The sequence below is a fragment of the Thamnophis elegans genome, chromosome 9 (assembly GCF_009769535.1).
Source record: "Thamnophis elegans isolate rThaEle1 chromosome 9, rThaEle1.pri, whole genome shotgun sequence".
NCBI lineage: Eukaryota > Metazoa > Chordata > Lepidosauria > Squamata > Colubridae > Thamnophis > Thamnophis elegans.
Window position 1 is genome coordinate 77,310,181 of NC_045549.1, and position 24,902 is coordinate 77,335,082.

The following is a 24,902-nucleotide window of genomic DNA, read 5'->3' on the forward strand; positions in this document are numbered from 1 at the left end:
TGAACATCTTGTCTGGGTGTCTGGAAGCCGTGAGGACCTGGGAGGGGAATAACTGGCTTCAGCTGAACCTGAGCATCTCAGGTTTTGGGGGCCCACCAGTTCAAGGGCAGTGGCATCCTTGGTGCTAGATGGGAGCTACACTCTCCCAGCCAGACCTGGTGTGCAATCTAGGGGGCCTCCTAGAGCAGGGGGGGTCACAGCCGTGTCGTCACAGCAGCATCACGTGACATATCGGGACTTTTCCCCCCTTCGCTAAACTGGGCATGGCCAGCCCGTGACGCATCCAGCCCGTAGGCCAAGAGTTTGACAGCCCTGTCCTAGAGACTCATACACTGAATGGGCAATTGGTAGTCATGGCTAAGAGGACCTTGGCATAGCTGCTTGTGTGCCAGTTGAGCCCGTTCCTGGAGCAGCATCCTACCCACAGTCACCTCCAGACTAAATTACTGCAAGGTAGGTAGGTAGGTAGGTATAGAGATAGATAGATAGATAGATAGATAGATAGATAGATAGATAGATAGATAGATAGATAGATAGAGGTAGGTAGGTAGGTAGGTAGGTAGGTAGGTAGGTAGGTAGGTAGGTAGGTAGACAGACAGACAGACAGACAGACAGACTGACTGACTGACTGACTGATTCAACAGGTACAGCACATGCCACAACTCTGCTCTACAAACTGCATTAGTTGCCGATTACTTGTCACTTATAAAGCCCTGCATGGTATTGGATCTGGGTACTTGAGAGACCGCCTACTGCCAATTACCTCCACTAGACCGATTAGATCCCACAGATTAGGCCTCCTCCGAATTCCATCTACTGCCCAGTGCCGACTGGCAACTACCCGGAGGAGGGCCTTCTCGGTGGCTGCTCCGACCCTCTGGAACGAACTCCCCGTGGAGATTCGGACCCTCACCACCTTCCAGGCCTTCCGCATAGCCCTTAAAACCTGGCTGTTCCGACAGGCCTGGGGCTAAAGACTCCCAGCCCCACTGGAATGGTATGACTGTTGTGCTTTTTAACGGTGTATGATCTTCATGTTATGTTTTGCAACTTGTCTGTTCCTCCCCCCTCCCTTGAATTGTGAGCCGCCCTGAGTCCCCCCAGGGAAAAGGGCGGCATACAAATAAAGTAAAATCAAATCAATCAACTTCCAAGTCCAAGTCACACGTACCATACTGCCAAAATCCAAATCATATTAAACTGAGACCAGCAACTCCCAAGCCGGATGCAATGTGCTACTAAATTTACACCTTAATGTGGAAAGATGCCCTATATTTAAAAACTCTGACAAGACTGAACAGCGCAAAGAGAAAAAAAGAATCCTCCCTCCCTTGAATGCGTCTACAGTGTGATAAAACGATTCAAAGACAGCAACGTCTCCTGAGCACCCACCATTCAACGTCCTGTCTGTGCCAAAGCCGAATTTGATAAATATTGTCGCTCTTCACCTTGTATTGGCCTTCGCAGGTCTGCTCCAAAGGCAAAAAGGTTACCGACCCATTAAGGACATCTGTAAAAAGAATTGCAAACTGTTCATCTTTATTCTTTGTCAGCTGCGTCTTTTATAAAATGACAAAAAGGCTGCTAGGTAGGACTCCAAATTGAATTTACTGAGCATATCACTCCGCAGGGTCAAACCATGGAGTTTGGGGGGGGGGGGGGCAGACCAGACTGAGAAACGAGAGAATGGAACTCAGAGGGGCCGATGAGTTCTCTCTCTGGGCTGGTTTCCTTCCAGGTCTTTCATGACCATCCTTAGTGCTGGGTTAGATCAAACCCGGCTACCTTCTGGCCCTTGGTGATGTTCCCCCGTTTGGTCACTGCAAGGAAGGCAGCACCAAACTCAGGCAGCCCCCATGACCCCCCCCCCAGTCCTCCTCCTCTTCCCCCTCCCCTCCACAAACCCCCCTCCCTCCAGGCAGTCCTCAACTTACGACCACAACTGAGCCCCATATTTATGCTGCTAAGTGAGAAATTCGTTACGTGAGCTTTGCCCCGTTTTACGACCTTGTTTGCCACATTTGTTAAGTGAATCCCCACAGCTGTTAAGCCAGAAACACAGAATCTGGTTTCCCCACTGACTCTGCTTGTCGGAAGGTCCCAAAAGATGGTTACATGAAACCCCGAGGGGGGGCCGCGTGAATCAGCTTTCGAGCACACCCGAATGCAAATCCCCATCACCCTGGGGATGCTGCAGCGACCGTCGTAAGTGTGAGGAGCCCCCTTTTCTCAGCGCCGCTGTAATTTGGGTCACTGAATGAGGGGCTGCAACTGGAGGGCTGCCTGAGGCTGGGCCCTGAAGCTCCGGGCTCAGGGAGCAGCCAGGCCCCCCTTCCCCCCCCAGCACTGAGGAGGAGGAGGAGGAGGAGGAGGAGGAGGAGGGGGAAGAGGAGGGGGAAGAGGGGAGCCGTTGGGGGGAAAGGAGGGGGCCGCCCCAACCCCTCCTCCTCTCTCCTCTGGCGGGGCTCCCAGAGGGCGAAGGCCGCCTCCGGGGGAGGGGAGGGGAGGCTCCCGGGGGACGGGCCTTCCTGCTCCTACCTGGCCCCCCGAGGACATAAGGGCTCCCTTCCGCCCGCGGATGGATGGAGGGAGGGAGGGAGGGAGGCCTCCCGCAGCGCAGCCATGCCGGGCGAGGGCAGGGAAGGTAAGGGGCCCACCTCGCACCACCAGCTCCGCCGAGAGGGCGCCTGCGGGGCCTGCGGGCGGCCGGCGGGGGAAGAGGCGTCGCAGCTGCAGCTCCAGCGGCCCCCGCAGTCCCAGCGCTTCCCCCGCCGCGCCTGCGCAGAAGGCCTCCCAGGCTCCCTCCGCCGGGCCCGCCGCGCCCCCGCCCGCCCTGGGGAGGCTGAGGGGGGCCTCCGCGCACGCGCCGCTCAGCCGCTTGTTGGCCACCTGCGGCCGCTCCAGCCACACGGCCGCCGCCGCCCAGAAGCCTCCGGGCAGGCGCCCCGCCGGGTCCCTCAGCGCCGCCGATCCCGCCGCCTCCATTGGGCTGCTTCCGGGGCTCCTCCGGCCCGGCGCCTGCGCAGTGGCGCTTCCCGGGCGGAAGGGACGGCGGCCGCGTAAGGACCCTCCCGGCCGCTTCTCAAAGGAAGCCTCCGCGCAGTCGGTGGAGTCGGGAGGGCGCCCTCGAGGTCGTCTGGACGAGCCCCGGAGGCTGTTGGCGAAGGGCCCGGCTCGCGCCGCCTTTCTGCAGGTGCAGCAGGCGTGGGGTGGGGGGGGGGCTCCGTCTCAGGGAAGGGAGGGGCACCCGGGGGGGAGAGAAGAAGCGGGGGGGGGTCCTTGGGCATGGGGGGGCAGATCAGGAGCGGGGGGGGCGCCGGAGCCCCCTCTAGCCCCGCAGGGGGAATGGGGGAGACCCCGGGAGACTCCCTCCCGTCTCCCTCTTTCTCCACCTCTTCTTTCAGTGCATCGCTCAAATACGGCTAATCCTCGACTTATGTCCGCAATCCGACCCAACGTTTCTGTCGTTAAGTGAGATAAGGGTTCGTTGAGTCTTCCTGATTAGTGCCGAAGGCTCCCTCCTCCTCCTCCTGGCACTGGTGACGTCATTCCCCGCTTTGCCCTTGGGACCTGTTTTGCCAGCGTCGTTAAGCGACTCGCTGCTGCCTGTGTTCGGTTAGCAGCCCGGTCGTTAAGTGAACCTGGCAACTGACTTTTGCTTGTCAACAAAAAAAAGTCCCCAAAAGGGATCAGGTGGCCCCTTGGGAGGGGGGAGGGGGAAGGGGAGGACAGCAAAGGTCGTAAGTATGAATCGGTGGCCGAGCAGCTGAGTATTGATCCTGCGGCCGTGGAAGGGGCTGCCGTGGGTCACGAGTCCTGTTTTTTTCAGTGCCCTTGTAACTTTGAACGGCCACTGTTGTAAGTCGAGGACTACCTGTAGCCCCTCCCCTCCAAGGAGCCCAATGGGCTTTGCATGGGGTCCGTTTTGGTCTAGTCCAGGGGTGTCCAAACAAGGGAACTTAAAGACATGTGGAACTCTGGGAGTTGAAGTCCACAAGTCTTAAAAGTTCCCAAGTTTGGGCAGCCCTGTTCTAAGCCCTTATTGTCCTTGTAAAGCAATAAATTCAAGGGAATTGGTCTCACCCTCACGGGTGCAAAATCACAGCGGAGAAGAAAAAGGAAGAACCAGCCGTACGTTCCCTCCTCCTCCTCCTCCTGTGCGTGGAGGGAAGGTGGTTGCCTTTAAGAGCCTGGCCGCCCAAGGAGAGCAAAGGATGGCCAGAAGCTTTTCAGAAACTCCGCCTGCTGGAGGAGGAGGAGGAGGAGGAGGATATCGGTGTCCGAGCGGAGCGGCTGCTCCTGCACAAGGAGAGGCTTCAGGGAGAGGGTTCTCTGCGCTCCTTTGTCGTCCTCCTTGTGACGCCCCCCCCTCCTTCATCTCAGTTCGATTCCCAGTTTCGGGCGTCCGTATCAGAATGGCTTCGAATGGGGAAGTGGCCCCGTCCGGCCCCTCGGGGCCCTTGCCGCTCCTGGACCCCCCCAAAGGGCCCCTGTCCGCCTACCGGAAGAAGGCGTCCTTCGACTGGAAGGAGATGGCCCTCTTCGTGGAGGACGAGGACCTGATCCGCTTCAAGGTGAGGCTCCGCAGAATTGGGAAGGAAGCCTGACCCCCCCCTTGGGAGGCCCACCGTCCACCCCAAAGTCGCCCCAGAGAGGATCCGGAAGGGTTGGGTCTTCCACCGCAGGCCCCCTTTGACAGGGTTCCATTGGTCTCGGTCTTTGGGTTCCTGCCTGGGGTCATTTCTTACGCCCTATATTGTGTTCAATGTGGCTGTATCGGTAAGGCTGAACTCAGCTGACAGGGCAACACCTGGCGTGCCCTGACAAATGGTCCTGCTTGCCACCTGTGCCACGCGTGCCATAGGTTCGCCATCCCGGGTATATAGGGACCCCTGCTTGGACTAGAAGACCTCCAAGGTCTCTTCCAGCTCTGTTCTGCTTGTAGTTATAATGGCCGGTTTTTTATCTAGAGTTTTAAAAAGGAAATTAAAAACTAATGTAAGAAAAAGGAAATCGGAAGGAAATCAAACAGAATGATAAAAGTGCAAGAAAGAAAAAGAAAGAGAGAGAGAGAAAAAGAGGAAAGAAAGAAAGAAAGAAGAGAAGGTATAAAGCCATTTTGATCAGCTAATAAAAGTTCTGAATTTAGTCAAGGATTTATATACAAAAAAGCTTGCTTTTGGGGTGCTTTAGTTTTTATTTTTGGTATTTATTTTGCTGAAATAAATCCCCCCCATATAGGAGGAGCATATCCAGAGTTCCTCATTGCAACGATTTCAGGCAAGCTTTCTGCTCCAGTTTCAGGCAAGCTTTCTGCTCCATTTCCAGGAACAGAATATTTGTGACCCATGGCTGAACCGTGGAGCTTTTAGTTGTTTGCTTGCCAACATTTCATTACTCAGATAATATCATTGGCACAAGCAGTTATTATTATTATTTATTAAATTTATAGGCCGCCCAATCCTGGCATTGTGGTCTTTGCTGCCTCTTTTCTTGGGCTGGGTTACGAATTGTCTGCAAAGAAGCAACTGAGCTCAGGGGGCCCCAAGAAGGCTCCCTTTCCAGAAATGTGGGTGAAGAGAAGAGTGTATACACACACATACACACACACACACACACACACTAAAAAACAGGAAATGCATGCAATATTTTGTTACCAAATGCAGGTTTTTAAGGACTCGGAAGTTGCTGTGAGAGGAGCATTTCCCGGCCTTTCCTTTTAGCACGAGGGGCTCCGAAGGGTTTTGCAGTCCCAAAGACACGACTGGCGAGCAGGAAGGAGAAGGAGAAAAACGCGTTCTGTGTCTTTGGGGTCATACTCCCTGAGGTCGTCTGCCAGAAATGGCTTCAGAAAGTGGCTCCTGTGGGCGGGCAGGACGTTGGGAACTGACGGAAGCCCCCTCCGCTTTTTCTTCCCCAAGCACACCGTCTTCTCGGCCCTGGAGAACGACCCGCTCTTTGCCCGTGTCCCCGGGGAAGAGCTGCCGCTGGAGAAGTACCGGGAGCTGACCTTCCTGCGCTGTCGGAAGCTTTTTGAATACGCTTTCCTCACCTTGGAGGAGATTCTCGAGAAACCCTTGAAAGTGGTCGCCCTGATCAGCTGCCTGGGGATGTACGACTGGTCCCTGGGAACCAAATACTTGCTCAATTCCCAGGTAGGCAGGCAACTGTTCTCACTGTGTCGACACACTGAAGCTGCACTTTTTCCCACTTCTTTTTTTCTTTTTAATTATTTAATGTTGTTGAGAAACCTCTCAACTGGGTTCAACTGAGTGCTGACTTTGAGAGCAACTATTAACTGGGTTGCTTAAGCAGGGAGAGTTGCCAAAGCCTTTGCTCCTTCTCATTTAAAGATAAAAGGAGCACTTAAAATGCTAATTAGGAGCCATGCTCGGCTTTGAAAGCATTAGCAATGCTTTCTAGTTTAGCCTTAAGCCCCAGGCAGGTGGTCCTTGACTTACGACCAAAATTTCTATTATTGTTCATTGAGAAATCTGTTAAGTGACTTTTGTCCCATTTTATGACATTTCTGATTGTTAAGTAAATCACTGCAGTTGATAAGTTAAGTGAATCTGGCTTCCCCCGTTGACTTTATCTGTCAGACGGTCGCAAAATGGGATCACGTGACCCCAGGACGCTGCAACGGTCATAAGTATGAATCAGTTGCCAAGCATCTGAATTTTGATGATGTGATAATGGAGATGCTGCAAAGTTTGTAATGGTGAAAAACGGTCATAAGTCTCTTTTTGCAGTGCCGTTGCAACCTTGAACGGTCACTAAACGAACTGTCGTGAGTCAAGGACTGCCTGTAATTATTATTATTATTTTTTTTTTATTAAATGTTTTTTAAGTTTTAGTTTAAAACTGGTACAACATCTTTCTTAATATATCAATCAATTACAGATAATACAGAAAAAAAACAAAGACAACAATCAGAAAAACAAAACAAAACACAGGTGTCTATTATGAAAAAATAAGAAGTATATCAACTGGTTACAACATGTTTTGGTGCTTCTCTTCGATTGACTCCTAATAATTCAAGTATCTTAACTCAAATATTTGCCATATCAACATCATTATACCTCCGGTTTTAATTATTATAATTATTTAAACATCCTTCATCCTTAGTTATGCTAAGGAATTAGTCCATGACACATGCTGGCAGTTCATTTACTTATTTGTAAAATCCTCTATTATCATCAAATCCTCATGTTCTATTTTAACTAAACATCCATAATATTCAGTTATATCATATATCCTAACATTTTCCCAATATTGATTAACATTTAATTATATGGATTTTATTTAATTTTTAAATAGTGCTAATTATTATAGTTAATACTCTTTATGTATACCCTAAAGGTGTTTTCTCATATCCAATTGTTAGTTATCCTATCGACTCCACATTATATACATTACTATTAATATCAATTATTATTCAACTATATCTGTTACACAAAAAAGCAATTAGATTTAGCTAATTTTCAGTTATATTCATCAATCTATCAACCAATTCCAAATTATATATATTGCTATCTATATCAATCATTGTTCAGCTATATCTATTACAAATTGAAGTAATCCGATCTAGATATTTTGGCTAAACATCCATAATATTCAATTATATCATATATCATAACATTTTCCCAGTATTAATTAACTTTTGATTATATGGATTCTATTTAGTTTTTTTAATAGTGCTAATTATTATAGTTAATACTCTTTATGTGTAATCTAAAAGTATTTTCTCATATCCAATTGTTAATTATCATGTCAACTCCACATTATATACATTGCTATCAATATCAATTATTATTCAACAATATTTGTTACACAGAAAAGCAATTAGATTTAACTAGTTTTCAATTGTATTCAACAATCTATCAGCCAGTTCCAGATTATATATATTGCTATCCATATCAGTCATTATTCAGCTATATCTATTACATATTAAAGTAATCCGATCTAGCTAATTTTAAATTTTTTGTCAGCCTGTGTCCCTCCAGCCACAAAGTTTCCTCCGTCCAGTAGCCATTCGTTGAATAGATTTACCAAATGTTTCCATAAGCAAGTCCAAACAAAAATATTTCGGCACCTTTGGATTCTGAATGTCAGTGATGAAGTAATAAAGTTGTTCTTGGTTTATAAATCTTCCCAATTTAACTTTAATTCTCAAGGGTGGATTCTTCATTCCTTCTGCACACTGTCTCTTTAAATGAGACGTCTTTATGGCTTCCCCCTTCTTCTCTTCCTCTGAGAAAGACCAGACACCATTTCTCACATTTTCCGTTTGTGTTTCAGGGACATTTAAGCATTCAACGTTCTCAGTTTTAGCTTCATATTTTAGGACAAATTGATCCAGTTTTCGTTCCAATCTTTGATAAGAATGAAAAAGTTCTTTGCACGCAGAGAAAAGAGTCTGAAATGAAGTCTTGGGGGTATCTTGGGTCGCCATGATGTGTCGTAGTTAAAATAAAAGTTCTCTCTTTTTTTTTCCCCCAGAGGCTTCGAAGCACTCTTTTTTTTTTTATATAGTCTCTTACCGGCTGTCAATCTTATCTGATTGTAAACAGAGCTGGATAGTAAAGTAATAAAAATGTCGAATCGTGACGGGCTAGTTAGTAGGAATTAAGTTTTACGATCCACTTAAGGAGATTCAGAGGGGGGAGGATATCGCGGAGTTTCTTGATGCATTTAAGAGGTAAAGTAACCACCAGTCATATAACCATTAGAAAAGCTAATTCGCCGCTGATCTTCTTATTGTTTGGTTTCCAATTAGCTTAATTTTTAACAGGAACAATCTCTCTTGGATAATAAAATCAGCTTACCAGATGATATCACTTCTTCCATTCTTAGGGGCGACCTGCAGTTTCAGTTAGCACACGGCTAATCCAAAAGGAATTGGCACGGGGAGTTAATACCCTCCCCCAGAGATTTGCGATTATCTCTGGGGTCCTGGGTCCCTCCCCACCTCCACTGTCGTCTTCGGGACAGCTGGGGTTCAAAGAACCCGTCCAAAAAGTCCTTTGGTATAGAGGAATTTCAGGAGTAGCCTAAAACTCCATCTTCTCACTGCTAAGCCCCGCCTTCTTCCCTGTAATTATTTTTTTTTTGATGATGAGATGGATACATGCTGAGCTGAAAGAGGGAGGGAAGCAGTGGAGCGGAATGGGGCTGTTCGCCTAGTGCCCTTCGCAGCCCCTTGTTCACCCCCAGCCACTGACCTCTTCTGCCATTTGCCCTGGGCGATGGGACCCGGCCTCTGCAGTCCCAGGACCTTCCTCCCGGCCCATTAGGCGAAATACTGCTCACCCCGGCCTTTAAACACAACCAGGTTGGGGTATGGAGGTTGCATTTCCCCCCCCCCCTCCACTTGCTTGAAAACCCTTTGTGTTTCCCCCTCCCCCCCCCCAAAAAAAAAATGTGACAGGACAACGTTGAAAAGACAGAAGGTTTGTTGGCTCAATTATTGTCTTCCCCGAGAGCTCTGCACCTCCAAACCCCATCCCAGTTGTGTTTAACTTTCCTGTGGCCCTTGTGTTGTCCTGTCACATTTCGCGGGGGGGGGGGGGGCGGGAATGCAAACGGTTTTGTAGCTTGGACCAAGGCGGCTGGGTGGAGAAACAAACCCCAGAGAGGAAACTCGAGACGGAACACTCCCTCCCTCCCTCCCTCCGTCTCTTTCTCCCTTCCCTTCCTCCACTTGGCTGGCGGCCAACTCTCCCCTGAGCCCAGAAGGCCGGGCTGGGCAGTATTTCGCCTAATGGGCCACCAGGAACGTTCCGGGGGTGCAGAGGGTGGGTCCCATCGCCCAGGGCAAAGAGCTGGGGTCTTTTCAGTGGAGGACAAATGGTGGAAGAGGTCAATGGCTGGGGGCAAACAAGGGGCGGTGAAGAGTATGAGGCGGACAGTCCTAGACCCTCCCAGAATTCCCCAGACATCAAGCGGGGGGGGGGAGCACAGGGCGGGAGAGAGGAGCCAGGGGTGCCCAGCTTGTATCACCCACCTGGTTGGGAAAAAGCTACCTTGCCTGGAAGAATAGTTCACGCATTTGCCCCTTGAGCAGCAAATAGTGCAGCATCTTTACGTTTAAACTTTTTATGATTCTTAATTGTCTTGGGTTTTTTTTCCCCCCCTCTGGCTTCTGTTAATGTCATAGGTGTTCAAGGATACCATTGAGAGTTCCGGATCTGAAAGGCATAAAAAATTCGTTAAAGATGTTGAAAACATGGAGGTACTGCTTTACTCTTGTTTGAAACTTGAAGTTGCTGACATCGCTTTTACAGAAAGATTAATTTCATAAGAAATAACAATAGGAATCTATTATCTATCTTTTTATATTATTATTTTATATTAATAATTTATATAATATAGTATTATATTAATTACATTTATATTATATATAAAAAAGCTGCATGTGTGTTATATATATATGTTTCAGCATAACTCTGGAGTCCCTCGAGTAATTTCAACCAAACTTAGTACACAGATGACTTACCCTCTGGAAACAAATACCGTTGAGGGTAAGACACCTCTGGTGTGTCTCTGTGTTCCAGCATAACTCTGGAACGCCTGGCCCATTAAAGGGAGAGAGTGCAGCGTCCTAGAGTGGCAATTGTTTGTGATGTCACGGGAGGGGAAAGGGAGAGCCTGGGCCATTAAAGAGAGTGAGGAGTGTGGCATCCTAGAGTGGCAACTGTTTGTGATGTCAGTTCCTTCGTAGCTTCCTCTGGAAAGCCAGTTGTGACGCTCACCCTCCAGTAGGGAAGTGCCTGATGGATTCGGGGCAAAGTCCCAGGATCATAGGCAGGGTGGGAAAGAGGAGCGCATCGGAGGGGGAAGGGAGAGGGCAGGAATGATGGGCATGGAAGTAGGGGGAAGGAAGGCCCCTCTCAATGGCTCCCTGCCAGAGAAACACTTCCACGTCTATACCGGGCAATGCCAGGTTATCAGCTGGCCGTCTATAAAATAGGCAGCCGTTCCCTTTTTCAGGTTCGACCGTGTTCGTGCTGCAGCTTTTCTAGTCGCCTGGGAATTGCCCAAAGGCCAGAGAAGACGCCGCTGGCAGCCCTGCAGCCCAGGCTCCCCCAGCAAGAGACCTAAGAGATCCTTCTTGTGCCCACCCGCTGCAGGTGCCTGACCAAGAATGGACCGGCTGGATGTTGGAAACCTCCTCTGGGCCCCCGGCGGCCGGCTCAGCTCAGAGCGTCCCAGTGGAGCCAGGGGGCAACGATGCTTCTGTGTGATTGTGTTCCCCGCTCTTAAGATCCCCTTTGTGTGTCTCTTCTTCCCAGATATTTGGATGCTTCGCACTGACCGAAGTCAGCCATGGCAGCAACACCAAGAACATCCGGACGGTTGCTAGATACAAGCCAGACACGCAGGTCAGACTGTCAGCGGCCAGCAACGGAGGCTTCTAGTCCTCAGCCTTCGGTTTTACTAAAATAATAACAACACTGGATGGTGGAACGGAGTTTAAGTGGACTCCTTGGCTCACAGGGCGTCAGTTTTTCACCAAAATCTGTTAAATGACATAACTGCGGCCTTGCAAGCAACTCAAATGGAAACTCCACTTAAATCATTGACATGACATCCCTGCGCTGGAAGAATTTAGCTCTCAGCTCTGTTGGCTCACGAGGGTGCCGGCTGTGAGATTTCCTGCAGAAATATTTCCTGTTTCTGTCTAAAAATCCTAGCATCAAATGCAGATGGTCCTTGTCTTCCCACCACAACTGAGACCAGCATTTATGTTGATAAGTTTACCCCATTTTATGACCTTTCTGGCCACAGTTGCTAAATGAATCACTGGAGGTTTTAAGTTACTCAGATGGTTGTTAAGTGAATCTGGCTTCCTCATTGACGTTGCTGGTCATAAGGTCGCAAAAGGAGATCATGTGACCTCGATACGGCAACCGTCATAAATAATGAGTTGGTTGCCACGCGTCTGAATTTTCATCACGTGGCCCCCTCTGGCTGCTGCAACAGCCTTAAGTGTGAACAACGGACATACTGTATTTTTCGGACTGTAAGATGCCCCCAGGAGCACTTTGCAGGCCTCCCAAACCCTCTGCACGTCCATTTTTGCAAAGGGGGCGGGGTTTCGGGAGGCCAAAGATGCTGTATTTTCCTGTACGCTGCCTGGAGAGTCCAAGCATGGGTTAAATTTAAAGCAGGCCTTTTTTTCCTTGCAGAATGGAATAATTTGGTTGGAAAGTCCAAGTTAAGGGTAAAATCTCTGTTGATAGTCTGGAACCACTGAAAACGGGTCCATTGGGCTAGAACTGAATTGAAAAATCTGAGGAGCCGGAGGAGGAGGAGGAGGCTAAAGATCTTTCAATTCAGTCCAGGGCAGTCAGGCAGAATTTAACCCCTGCTTGGACTCTCCTAGCAGGGTACAGAAAAGGACCCTTCAGGTAAGCCAGTGGTCATTCAGTGTTTAAAGCACACCCAGATTTTCACCCTCTTTTTTTTGGGGGGGGGGGAAGGTGTGTCTTATACTCCGAAGAATACGGTAAGTCACTCTTTTCAGTGACGTCATCGCAGTCACTAAGTGAACTTTTGTGGGCCAAGGACTACATGTAGAGCAGACAATCCATTTCTCTCCCTGTTTGATGCCAAATGTCTCTTTCCGGCCATGCAGGAGTTTATTCTTCTTTCGCCTGACTTCGAAGCTGCCAAGTTTTGGGTTGGCAACATGGGGAAGAATGCCACGCACGCCGTGGTCTACGCCCAGCTCTACATGCCGGACGGCCAGTGCCAGGGGCTGCATTCCTTCGTGGTGCAGGTGAGGGGCGGTCCCTGTTTTCCGGGGTTTGGCAGGGGCAGGTCTGCCTTTCCTTCCTGCTGGGACCGGTGGCACCGTCAGCACCGCACAATGTCCCGTCTGGAGGCCTCCTTCCAGAGAGATTCTAGCTTTGAGGGTTCCTTTGGTGCCTTCATTCAGTGTTTTCAGTTTTCTTGGCCAGATTTCGGAGGTGGGTTTGCTGCCTTCTCCCGAGGTCCGAAGTAATTGGACCAAGGTCAGCTTGTAAAGAAGTGCTTTAAAAATCTTTAAAAGTCTTTAAAAACAGCCTTTCAGGTGTTTTTCACAGCCATGTGATCCAGGGAAGGGGCTGTCTTCAAAGTAGCACTTTAAAGGTGGGTGGGTGGGTGGGGGACATGTCTCCACCTCTCCTAGCTTTTTCAAAGTCATCTGTAGTTGGCTAAGACCAATTCAAATGCAACCGAAGGAGAATTCACCCACTGCTTTGATTCTTCCCATGTATAAAGTACATGCACCAAATCAGTTGCTGAACAATTTTGGTAGATATTCATGTGTGTATATACACCTGCACAAGCGTGGCAAAAAAGCAACTCAGTTTGTGAATTCTCCTCCAGGCTTAAAAGACCTTTATCCCTGTAATCCCAAATTAGCAGGCCCCACACTTCCCACCGAATTAGTAGTATCTTTATGTTGGTTAAGATTGTTCTTCATTTTAAATATAATATTATTTCATGGGGTTTTTTTTGCACTACAAATGAAGATATGCGCAGTGTTCATAGGAATTTGTTCAAACTATAGTCTGGCCCCCCACAGTCTGAAGGACCCTCCTTAATTCACCATTGGAGGCTGTGTGTGTGTTGATTCTCTCCTGCTTCCGATGTCCCTCAGTGCCCATCTTGGGGGTTTTTAGTTGCAGTCTTAATTGGTGCAGTTCTCGTTCTGGTTTATTGTGTGGTCACCTGAAACATAGGATCAGGAGTTACTTGGAAGGAAATCCTGTTCGTTTTATTCTTTTTTTAATGGCCTATTTTAAGGAGCCTGAAGAAGCTGCTGTTGTAACCAAGTTAGGCAAGAAAGCTTCTGCTCTTTTTCCCTTGGGGGAGGGAGGGCGTCTTAAGTAAATAGATTCCTTGGGTTGAGCGAGTACAGCAAGGACAAAGGCAAAATGGGCCACGCCCACTCAGTCACATGGCCACCTAGCCACTCCCGCCCAGCCGGTACACACACGCACACACACACACACACACACACACCACCAGTGTGAGGGGCTGTGGGTCTGCTCCTTGTTCAAAAGGTTTGAGGACCCCTGAGCCAAACAAAGTGAATCGATGTGTTGCTTTAAATTTCCCATTCTTCTGTGCTTCCAGATTCGAGATCCAAAAACGCTGCTTCCGATGCCAGGCGTGATGGTTGGCGACATAGGCATGAAGCTGGGGCAGAATGGCTTAGATAACGGGTAAGTGTCTTTTGCAGGAGATCACTACTTCCACCCAGGGTGATGGTTACATCTAAGCCACCAGGTGAGAAGCTGGGGAGCCCGGGAATTCTAGTCCCATGTTGGGCACGAAGCCAGCTGGGTGATCTTGGGCCAGTCCCTCCTTTTCATGGCAAGCCACTTTCAAAACCTTGCCCCCCAAAATTGGAAGGGTTTCTCCAAGTAGTCAAGACTGACCGGAAAGCACCCCAAAAACTAATCACTTCAGAAACGTCAACGTCCAAGGCTTTCTGGAGTTAACAGCATTACAAGATACTCCTAGGTACCTAAATAAATACAAGAATCCTTTTTTTAAAAAAACTTCCCTATCCCATTGTCAGATCTGCCATGACAGAGGCATTTAGGAAAGGAAGACCCTCGACTCCATGAAGTTGAAGCTTCTTTTGCCAAAGTTAAGCGGTTGCAGAGAAAGCAAAACCATATCTGAGTTTTTCTACGCAAAGCTTACGCCATTTTTCCCTCCCCTCCCGCTTTGACCAGCCCATCAGTGTCCAATGGGAAGCCTCTTTGATATTTTGGGAACGTCTTGGATACTTGGCACCTCTCGGTGTAGTTTTGTATTCTGTTCCCAGGCCATTCTGTCCTTGGCGGCTGGTTCATTCCAGGTTTGGTACCTCTTGTTCTTGCCAATGTGTCTTCCATTCCGCCGGTTGTCTTCTCATTCCCAGGCCCAAACACACCCCAAACTATTCCCAGGCCCAAACTATTCCAGATTCCTCCCCCCTGCTCCTGGCAGGCTGCCAGTGAAGTGAAGAAGCTGTCATTAAAAGTCTTTAAAAGTCATTAGGAGTCTTTAAAAACAGGCTTTCAGGTGTTTTTCACAGCCATGTGATCCAGAGCCGGTGGGTGAGTGGGGAAGGGGCTGCTTTCAAAGTAGTGCTTTAAAAGTGAGTGGGTGGGCAGGTGGACCCGTCTCACGTCTTCTAGCTGTTTCCAAATCAGCCCAGTGAAGAATCAGAAGGTGGCAGCCAAGGGTATTTCCCGGCCAGCCTTGTTTGGACTTGGAAGCTGCCCGGCCATCCCTGGGAGGGAGACCCTGCAGGGATTTTGGGGTGCTGAGCTCGGCTGCTGCTTAACCTCCACCCATCCGCAGGGGAACTGCACCCGGGGGAGGAGGGGGTGTTCTGTCCCAAGGAGCCAGAGGCTGCAAGGTGCACACTTGCTTTGTGAGGAGGGGGCCGTGCCATTCTGGCTGAGGGCTGCCATCCCTGTGCTGAGCCCAGGAGCCCCCCCCCCAATCCCCCCATTCAACCGTGTCTCTTGAAACTGCCAGGTTTGCCATGTTCCACCACCTGAGGATCCCCAAAGAGAACCTGCTGAGCCGGACGGGCGACGTGAGTGCCGAGGGGAAATACACCAGCGCCTTCAAGGTAGGAGGAGATCTGCTTCTCTCAGTGTAATTTCTTTTAAAATCCCACCTTGGTTGGTTTTCACAAAAAAATTCTAGGCGGAGAACATTCCTAATATCGGCTTCCTCCTCCTCCCGTTTTCCCCACAGCAGCAGCCCTGTGGGGTGGGTTGGACTGACCGGGGGGGGTTTGGGGAGGGGCTAACGTGGGTCTAGAACTTTCCGTCTCCTGCTTTCAGCACACGACTAAATCACGACTAATCCGCCCGTATGGAAATCCGTTCTCCCGGCTTCTCCCTCGCGTGCCGGTGCTCAGCAGAGTGGCCGTAGCTGGGAGGACTTGATCTCGCAGCGCTAAGTACGGGGTCAGCTCTTCCTTACGAGACGGTTGTGTTTCCCCAGGATCACAAGCAGCGTTTGGGGGCTTCTCTGGGCACTTTGTCCAGCGGGAGAGTTATGATCATCGCCATGTCTGTGGCCAACCTGAAACTGGGCGTGTCGATAGCCATTCGCTTCTCCGCCACCCGGCGCCAGTTCGGACCAAGCGATGGCGAAGAGATTCCTGTCCTGGAATACCAAATGCAGGTAAAGGCTGCCTGGGCAGGAGCAGGCGCCAGGGGAAGTCTAGTTCTCCCCCCAAAGGGAGGGGCCTCAGGGTGCAGGCGGCCTCTGCTTCCTATAATCATTGCACGATCCTGGGTGTGACGGCCCAGGCCGCCTCCCGGGGAGTCCTTGTTGCCGTGTTAACTCCCGCAACAAACGGCTCTGCGGTGGGCCCAATCCAGGGGAAGGAGGCTGCGAAATCCCCATCCCCTCCCCACTCCTGGGGCCGCCAGAGGCGGCATTGGCCGGTTCTCCAAGCTACTCAAGATGTCCACTTGTCAGAACCGGCTGGGTTTCATCCCCGGGGAGGATTTCCTGAGCTGGGGCTTCCGGAAGAGCCCTTGAGGAGACGCCTGTCTCCCAACTCACCCAACCCAAATGTCCTTGACTTGCAGCAGTGGCGTTTGCTCCCTTACCTGGCGGCCACCTACGCCCTGGACCACTTCTCCCGAGCGCTCTTCCTGAAGTTCATCGAGTTCCACATCGGGCAGCTGATGAAGGACAAGACTCCCCAGCAGGTGGGGGAATCTTCCAAAACCAGATTCTGTGGCTCCCAAGCGATCCTTTGGCCCCTCGGTGGGACGGCTGCGCCACGAACCTGGTGGATCCCGTTTCTCTTCACGGCGCAAACTTCATTGCGTTGCGTTGAATGGGTGGAAATTGCTTTGGGCAAAACCTCAAGGCCATCGCAAGGACACGAAGAGCCGTTGTGTGTCAGTGATAAAGTCTGTAATTTTGGGTGGAAATATTGAATGTATACAGGTGGTCCTCGACTTACGACCGATGATTTAGTGACCAGTCTGAGTTACAAGGCACTGAAAAAAAGGGTTTTTCACACTTGTGACCATTGTGGCCTCCCCATGGTCACGTGAGCAAAACTCTAGACCCTTGGCAACTGACTCATACTTATGACGGTCATAGTGTCCTGGGGTCACGTGATACCCTTTTGAGACCTTCTGACGAGCCAAGTCTGTGGGAAATCCAGACTCACTTAACGGCCGTGTTGTTAACAACTGCAGTGATTCACTTAACTCTGGCCAGAAAATGGGGGGAAATCCACCTAACAAATGTCTCACTTAACAACAAACATTTGGGCTCAGTTGTGATAAGACAAGGACTGCCTGTACGTTTATAATGGAACTTCTCAGATTTACTGAGCGTGTGTGTGTGTGTGTGTGTGCGTGTTGCAACACTTTTTTTATTGATAATTAATTGTGACTCATCCATATCCAGCTGTTTTATTCTTTAGGAGGGGATTTGGGCCATGGGATTCTTGTTAAATGAGCATGTGGAAAGAATCCGGATGAATCCGTGCAATTTAGACAGACGGGAAACTGCCAGAATGTTTTTCGTTTTGTCCGTTTTGTCCCATTCTCTCTGCTTTCCCCCAAGGGGGTTGGGGTGGGGGCTGCTGGAGAGACCCTCCTGCAGCCGCGCTGGTGCGCCTGAAGTGGCGAGGCGCTGGGCTGCTGACCGTTCTTCCTTCCTCTTCCCCAAGGCTGAGCTGGGCCGTGAGATCCACGCCTTGTCCACCTCGGGCAAGCCCCTCGCCTCCTGGCTCACCCAGCAAGCCATCCAAGAATGCCGGGAAGCCTGCGGGGGACACGGCTACCTGGCCAGTAAGTGAGACGGCTCTCCCAGGCACCCTGCCAGCGGGGGGGAGGTGGGGGGGAGGGGGCTTCTCAAAAGGCAGTGGGCACCTGGTGACGCAGTAGTGCTCCTTTGGCGCAAGTGAAAGCAGGGGGGACCAAACTTGGGAACTTTAAGACTTGTGGGCTGCAACTGCCAGAATTCACCCGCCAGGCCAATGGCTGGGAGTGGCAGTCCACAAGTCTTAAAGTTCCCAAGTTTGGACCCCTTGAGTTAAAGGTTTAATTCTGAGAGCCGAGGTGGCGCAGTGGTTAGGGTGCAGTACTGCAGGCCACTTCAGCTGACTGCTAAGCTGCAGTTCAGCGGTTCTAATCTCACCGGCTCAGGGTTGACTCAGCCTTCCATCCTTCCGAGGTGGGTAAAATGAGGACCCAGATTGTTGTTGGGGGCAATATGCTGACTCTGTAAACCGCTTAGAGAGGGCTGAAAGCCCTAGGAAGCGGTATATAAGTCTAACTGCTATTGCTATTGCTAAGATTAACAGGTAAAATACAGGTAGCCCTTCGGCCACCATCGAGCCCAGAATTTCTGTTGTTGTTAAGTGAGACATTTGTTAAGTGAGTTTTGCCCAACGTTATGGTCTTTCTTGCCACCGTCGTTGGGTGAATTGTTGCAATTGTTAAGTTAGTAACGCTGGTGGCTTCTTCCCCATTGACGTAGCTTGTCAGAAGGTCTCCAAAGGGGACATCGCGGCCGTCATAAGTATGTGACACTTGCCAAGCGTCTGAGTTTTTATCGCCTGACCACGGGGATTATTAAGTGCAAAACAACGGTCATAAGTCACTTTTTTTCAGTGACGTCGTAACTTTGAAGGGTCACTAAATGAACTGTTGTAAGTGGAGGGATACCATTCCACCGTTTCCTCTCTGCAGCCGTTTGCATTTGACCGCCTCCCGCCCCCCCTCCCTTGTCTTAACAAGCTCCTTGGATGCTTGATAATTGACAGACAGACAGAAGTGAGCGAAATAATTAAGGTTCGCTCCAGTTTTTCCAGGGAAAGGGGAATCGGGGGCTTCCCGGGACACCCACAACTCAGGGCCACAAAGTTTTGCAAGCCACGTGTGTCCCAGCAGCTGGAAGTCAAAAGTTTAAAAATCACTTCACCTTGACAGAGGTTGGGGTTTGGTTTTTTTTGCAGTTTTAGATAAGGAGAGTTTTTTGGAGGTTTTAAATAGGCCACGGCTCCTTCGTAATGCCTGGGTCTTTTGTCTGCTCTGTACCCCCGACCTCCAGTGAATCGCCTGGGCGATATCCGTAACGACAACGACCCGAACTGCACTTACGAAGGAGACAACAATGTTTTGTTGCAGCAAACGAGCAACTACCTGCTGCGCTTGATGAGCGAGAGATCCCAAGGTGAGCGGGGGGGGGGGGGGGGACTGGGGGTCGGCCGTGCTGGGAGCTCAGCGAACGCAGAGAAGGGCAGCCGACTTTCACCGGGTCTCAGAGTCGCAGCGGCCGTAACTCTGGGTGCATTTTGGGTGAGGGTTTGGATTTGATGTCTCTGGCGTTTCATCTACAGGCCATCCTGTTTCTTCGCCCATGGGATCGGTGGATTTCTTAAGTGATTATGATGGTATTCTCTGCCAGAACTTCGTGGTTCCGGATTCCCAGGGCCTCATGGACTCTTCAGGTAACTGCCTTTGCCCTTCTGGGATGGGCTGCAGGGATCGTGGAAGGTTCTGGAGGAGAATTCTTGGGCTGGTGGACAGCTCATCATCAGCTGTGTGGCTCAAAGTGGCCTAGCGTGTCTCCTGAGCAAGGGCGCCAGTGGGAGGCGGCACAGGGCTTGGGGGGAGGGGGAGGCAGAGGGGAATCATCAGAAGGGCGGCTTGAAGACGTTCACAGTTTGGTTCCTGAAATGAAGAGCCTGTCGGGGTTCCAAACAGCATCCGAAAGTAAATCAGAGTCCGAGGCAAAGGATTCCTCAAAGTTCCATGTTGGCACATCTGGGGAAACCCGAATCTGAAAGCTTCCCTTTTTTCCCCACCCAGTTGAAAGTTCAAGATCTTGCCCCCCCACACCCACCAGTCCATCCCATGGTCCAATCTCCCACTGATACACTGGCAGCTTCCACCCATCCAGTTCCGGTCAGGTGCAGAGACAAAGGATCACCTTGGCTTTCTAGAAAGAATGTTGTTATGGCTACATCGCATCTAACTGCGTCCAATCCGCCCTCCCACTTTCCCACCATAGAAAAGGCATAGTAGAATAATAGAAAGTGTGGCAGGCCAAAGATCCAAAAGGAAAGATGCCTGCAGGCCTGACAGAGCCAGGGTCTTGGTGCATGAACTTCCTGATGTTTGTGAAAATGAGCTCATCTCCCTGGGATCTGTTGGTCATGATGCCTGTTGAGCCTTTTCCTCTTCATGAGCTGCACGCAAGGAGAAAAACATTCGCCCTGCAGGTGGTCTTGGCTTCTAGCAATGCTCATAAGGCACCCAGAGTACGGCTGCTCGCTCTCCCCGCCGTCCCTTTGAATTGCCCGAATGGACGTATAAAACCACTGCCGTTCCTTCCCCCAGTGTCCTTGAGCGCCTACAAGTGGCTGGTTTGTTACTTGCTCCAAGAAAGCATCCAGAAACTGAGGAGGCAGGAAGAAGGCGGCTGCACTGATTTTGAGGCAAAGAACAACAGCCAGGTAACTCCCGCTTCTAATTTCAGAGAGTTTCCTCCACTCACCTTTTAATTCTACGGGGACCCTTTGTGGGAGAGGACAAATTTGTTATGTTTGTAGCTCGGCTTTTAAATTGTCATCCCTTTTTCCCCACAGGTGTATTACTGTCGTTCTTTAGCTATAGCTTTTATTGAGCACACGGTTTTGCAAAACTACCACAAACACGTGCACAGTCCCAGCACACCAGTGAATCTTCAGCCGGTACTGAAGGATATTTGTTCACTCTACGGACTCTGGTCTTTAAATAAGCACACGGCAATTCTCTACCAAGGTCAGGCCGGCTTTACGTCTCCTTGTGAGCTCTGTGAGCCATAAATGTTTGTTGGGAAACACTTTACAGTTCATCTTACCTGCTAACCCACTTGAGAAATTAAAGTGCCCAAATTGTACCAGAGTGAAATGCATTACACGCTTACAATTCCAGGCTCTCTGCTTTTGCGTTTTAGCTTTTTTAGCCATGCTGCTTCTTCTAGAGAGGGATGATGTATTTCCCTTGAATAACTTAAACTTTAAATCTCCCGTTTCGTTACTTAACCTATTCTTAAGTTGCCCTAAGAAGGGCATCTTCAGCCCAGGAAGAACAGCTCCCTCCTGAATCCCCTCCTACCCTTTCCCTCCCTCCCTCCCTCCCCCCCTTCCTTCCTTCCTTGTGAGATGTGGGAACCTTTCCCAGTCGTGCCATTTCCATATCTTGTAGTCAGGAAGGTCTCGAATGCACAGCACCAGAGCGCTAATCCTCAGTACAGCACCTTCGGTTTATTTTGGGAATTATTTCTGCGTATCATGTACCCCAACAGGAACTTAAGAGTGTGAATGAACTGTTCCATTCTGAATGTTTTATTGCTCTAAATATGTTTCAGGTGGCTACTTTTCAGGTGAAAATGCCGGTAAATTGATACAGGATTCAATTCTGGAACTTTGTTCTAAGGTACGTTTCAGTAGATCTTGAAAGTTTGTCGATCCCATCAGATTTCAGTGGATATTTAAGTGCAAGGTGTTAGGTTCACCATCTTCAGGAAAGGTCTTCAAACTTGGCAACTTTAAGACTTGTGGACTTCAACTCCCAGAATTCTCCAGCCAGCTGATCTACAGGAAAAGCTCTTCCCTTCCTGAATCCCCTCCCCACGTTTAGCGTCAGTGCATTTTTCACTTTCCAGACCCTTTGTGACCTTCCCAGCAAGCCACAGCCAGTTCAGGTCCCCGTAGCAAGGGGGAAATTGGGATTGAGAGAAACAAGAGGGGTCACTTCCCATCTGCCTCCCCAGGGCTGCATTTTCCAATTTCAGCTTCCTTGGTCCCCCCCCCCCCCCCCCCCCCTCTAAAGGGAGCCTTTGGAGCACTTTGCAATCCCTGTTCGGTGTTACTACCCTCGCGTTATCCATGAAAGTGTTCTCACCAAGCTCTCTGAAACGAAGCAAATATGGACACAGCTTAAAAACTGAGTCTAGATATTGCGTTTCCCCGAAAATATGGCATGTCCTGAAAATAAGGCCATAGCAGATTTTTGGGGTGGGCAAAAATAAGTCCTCCCCCGAAAATAAGCCCCCAGGACAACCCCCCCCCTCCAGCCAGGCAGAGCGCCACTCACCGACCGAGCTGTATCCTGAAGACACCAAGCCATGAGAGCTGAGGGGGGATTGGCGCTCGCACGGCTTGGCACCTTCGGGATACCGCTAGGTCGGTGAGTGGCGCTCTGCCTGGCTGGAGAGGGGGGTTGCCGGGCAGCTGCACACTTGCGAGCGGCCTCCGGAAGAGCCTGGCATGGGGATGGGAGGACGCGGCACAGCCTCAGGGGCCCAGCTGGAGAGGCGGTTTGCCGGGCAGCTGCTGTGTTGCACTGCTGGGACAGCGCAACACAGCTGTTCACCCCTGAGATTGTGCCCACGTCCCTCCGTCCCCACACCAGGCTCTTCGAGGGGCCACTCGCAAGAGAGCAGCCGCCCGGCAATCCCAAAACAATAAGCAATAAACCCCACCCCCACCCCCCGATTATTAGGCCAAGGCCATATTTGGGGGGTCAAAAGAAAATAAGAGCCTGTCTTATTTTCAGGGAAACATGGTAGGTCTTTGCCTGGTCAACTATGCTGGTCTTCTACAGTTGTTACTGGACTCAACGCGATGGCCAGGTCCTGTCCTCTTCCTTTTCTCAACCCCCCCCCCCCTCTCTCTCTCCCCTAGCTGAAGAACGAAGCAGTGACTCTGGTGGATGTCATTGCCCCCCCTGACTTTGTCCTCAATTCCCCAATTGCCAAGGCCGATGGAGAGGTAAGCGGGCTCCGTCTTCTTGCTTTCTGAATTGAATCCCAATCTCTGATCCCTCTGTTTCCTTTTCCTTCCTTCAAAGCCGGCTCCTCTTTTGACCTCCCTTCTTCCTTTGTTTCTCCAGCTGTATAAGAACCTGTGGGCTGCCGTCCTTCAGAGCCCCAAGAGCCTGGAAAGAGCCTCCTGGTGGTCGGAATTTTGTAACAACAAACCTGTGGTGGGCAAGTTGAGGTCCAGAATGTAGAGAAGAAAAGCCCCCCGAGAGCTGCTAGTGAGCCTTCGGTCAGAACAGGGAGAGGGAAAGGAGGATCATGTGAAAGGAAAGGAAAGAAGGCAGAGAGCTTAGGAGAAAGGGCCGAGCACCGCAGGGCCGGCTTCTTGTCTCCCCTCAGAATGATGGAATATTCCTCCTCTGCCGGTTCAGCCTTCCTGAATATTTAACGTCCAGTTGCTTCTCGGACAATAATCAACCATTAAAATAGCTTTCTGTCCATAAGTTAATGACCATGCTGAAAACCAGCAGCTTTTTGTGTAGATGTCCATTTAAGTATTTGCGTTTGGTCCATGTGATTAATATCATCTTATTCTTCAAGGTTTTAAGTTTGAATTAAGTTGCTGTTGTTTTGCATCTGACATCCGTCTCATCCCAGAAAGCAAAACACGCAGCGGCCCAGTCCTGCAGCAAACAGGGAAGGCCTGTCTGTCAGTTCCTCCGAGACGTCATTCTGGGAGGCTTTCTTCTTTCCATTCCCCCCGTGTTTTTATTTTTAAGGTTTTAGGATGACCAACGCTGGAGAGAAAGCTCTGAGTGCCTCTCTGGCCTTCCAGCTGCCGGGTGCCTGGAGGGCTCTGCTAGGGAAGGGCAGCCTGTCTCCAGAGAGAGAGAGAGAGAGAGAGAGAGGGAGGAAGGGGACCATGAGACTCTGGCAATGGACTTGGCATGTCCCCCACCCTCCCTCTTCCAGTGTCACTTCCCTTTTTTTTAGCCAGTCTGTCTTTGAGGCCTGGTTCTGCCTAGCTGGGATCCAGACCTGGAAGTGGCCTCAATCCAGACTCTCCTTTGAATCAGGAAAGGGGGGGGGGGGCATTTCTGTTCTCAAGCATGACCGGATCTCAGGGTTGGAATCCAATCCTGGAAAGGTGAAGCGGCTGAGGAAATCTCGGCTGGGATCTCGTATGGACCGGTGGCTGCATCCTTTCGATTCCGGCTCCCACTACCTACCGGGTAAATCTTGCAATCTGGGTCTGGTGGACGTAGTTTTCCGTAGCCGTGTATGTCTGTACAGTAATAAAAATATATTAACGATGTTTGTTCAGTTTGTCCATTCAATTCACCTCGGCTGAATTTGAAAATAGACCAAAAGAAAATAGTCTGATGCCACATAAACACCCACAGTGAGGCCTAAAAGGAAAAGGCATCGGCAACGAGAAGGTGAAAATGTTCGTGGTGAGTTGGAGTTCTAGGAGAGCCCCCAACCATTCCAACGACTGGTCACTCTGTGCTGTGTGTTGATTTGAGGGAGAAAGAGGCCACCTTGCATGCAAAGAACTGGACGTCCAGTGTTTCATTGACCTCCAGGTCCTTCTCGCTTTTGGTTTGAGGAAATTCCTGTCGGATTCATTCCGCGATAAGAACATCCACGTTCTGCTACAACAGAAGGAATCTGTTGCAACTGGCTCAGTTACAGGGAAGAGCGTCTAAGGATAACCCTGAAACAGACAGTGACAGTTGCTATAGAGGGAATGCGCTGGAAGGCACCCAACCTCCTCGTTCCGCTGCCTTGTCAAGTTCTCTTGAATGGCTCAGACATGTTTCAATTCTTCATTCACTCCCACCATGAAGATTAGGCCGAGGCCCAACTCTTGGTCCTTCAGAGCATCTCGTGAAGACCACAGCCACCCTGCAGTCCTTCATGGACACCGGAGGCTGAAAAGGGTGTGGAACAGATCTCGATGAGACCACTCTTTGGGGGGGGGGGGTGCTAGTAAAATCCTCAGATGGGTGCCCACTGGGTGTCCACTGAACATTTATTACTTTACTCCTTCACATGGCAATCCATCGGTTGCTGCCTCAGGAAACATTCATACTCTAAGCACCGTTTCC

At 50.2% G+C, this 24,902-nt stretch overlaps 2 protein-coding genes across 4 annotated transcripts in view; one reads left to right on the plus strand and one right to left on the minus strand.

The window, feature by feature from the left end:
• The window catches only part of TRMT44 (tRNA methyltransferase 44 homolog), a 15,697-nt gene extending 12,677 nt beyond the window's left edge, over window positions 1–3,020 (minus strand). The window contains exons 1-2 of one of the 2 annotated variants that reach the window (XM_032224637.1): window positions 2,658–3,019; window positions 1,393–1,510 (exon numbers count right to left, since the gene is read on the minus strand). In XM_032224637.1, the coding sequence (XP_032080528.1) occupies window positions 1,393–1,510; window positions 2,658–2,985 (446 nt within the window). In that variant the 5' untranslated portion in view covers window positions 2,986–3,019. Of the gene's footprint in view, window positions 1–1,392; window positions 1,511–2,657 lie in introns of both variants that reach the window. The other variant, XM_032224639.1, reaches the window with a different exon arrangement.
• ACOX3 (acyl-CoA oxidase 3, pristanoyl) lies at window positions 2,540–24,105 on the plus strand. Of its 2 annotated transcripts, none has more exons than XM_032224629.1 (18): window positions 2,540–2,644; window positions 4,384–4,574; window positions 5,922–6,155; window positions 10,160–10,234; window positions 11,295–11,384; window positions 12,641–12,784; window positions 14,131–14,219; window positions 15,532–15,628; window positions 16,009–16,191; window positions 16,605–16,727; window positions 17,708–17,828; window positions 19,093–19,215; window positions 19,382–19,492; window positions 20,385–20,500; window positions 20,633–20,807; window positions 21,397–21,464; window positions 22,715–22,801; window positions 22,923–24,105. In XM_032224629.1, exons 1-18 carry the CDS (start codon window positions 2,623–2,625, stop codon window positions 23,040–23,042), a joined length of 2,169 nt encoding a protein of 722 aa, XP_032080520.1. In that variant the 5' UTR covers window positions 2,540–2,622; the 3' UTR covers window positions 23,043–24,105. The 2 variants fall into 2 exon arrangements, with proteins under 2 accessions (XP_032080520.1, XP_032080521.1); XM_032224630.1 differs by lacking the exon at window positions 2,540–2,644 and adding an exon at window positions 3,067–3,193.
• The last annotated feature ends 797 nt before the right edge of the window (window positions 24,106–24,902 follow it).

Coding starts and splice junctions, on each gene's coding strand:
- ACOX3 (XM_032224629.1), top strand. CDS start 2,623: ATGCCGGGCGAGGGCAGGGAAG. Junction 19,216..19,381: donor GATGAGCGAGAGATCCCAAG/GTGAGCGGGGGG, acceptor TTTCATCTACAG/GCCATCCTGTTTCTTCGCCC. Junction 20,808..21,396: donor CACGGCAATTCTCTACCAAG/GTCAGGCCGGCT, acceptor AATATGTTTCAG/GTGGCTACTTTTCAGGTGAA.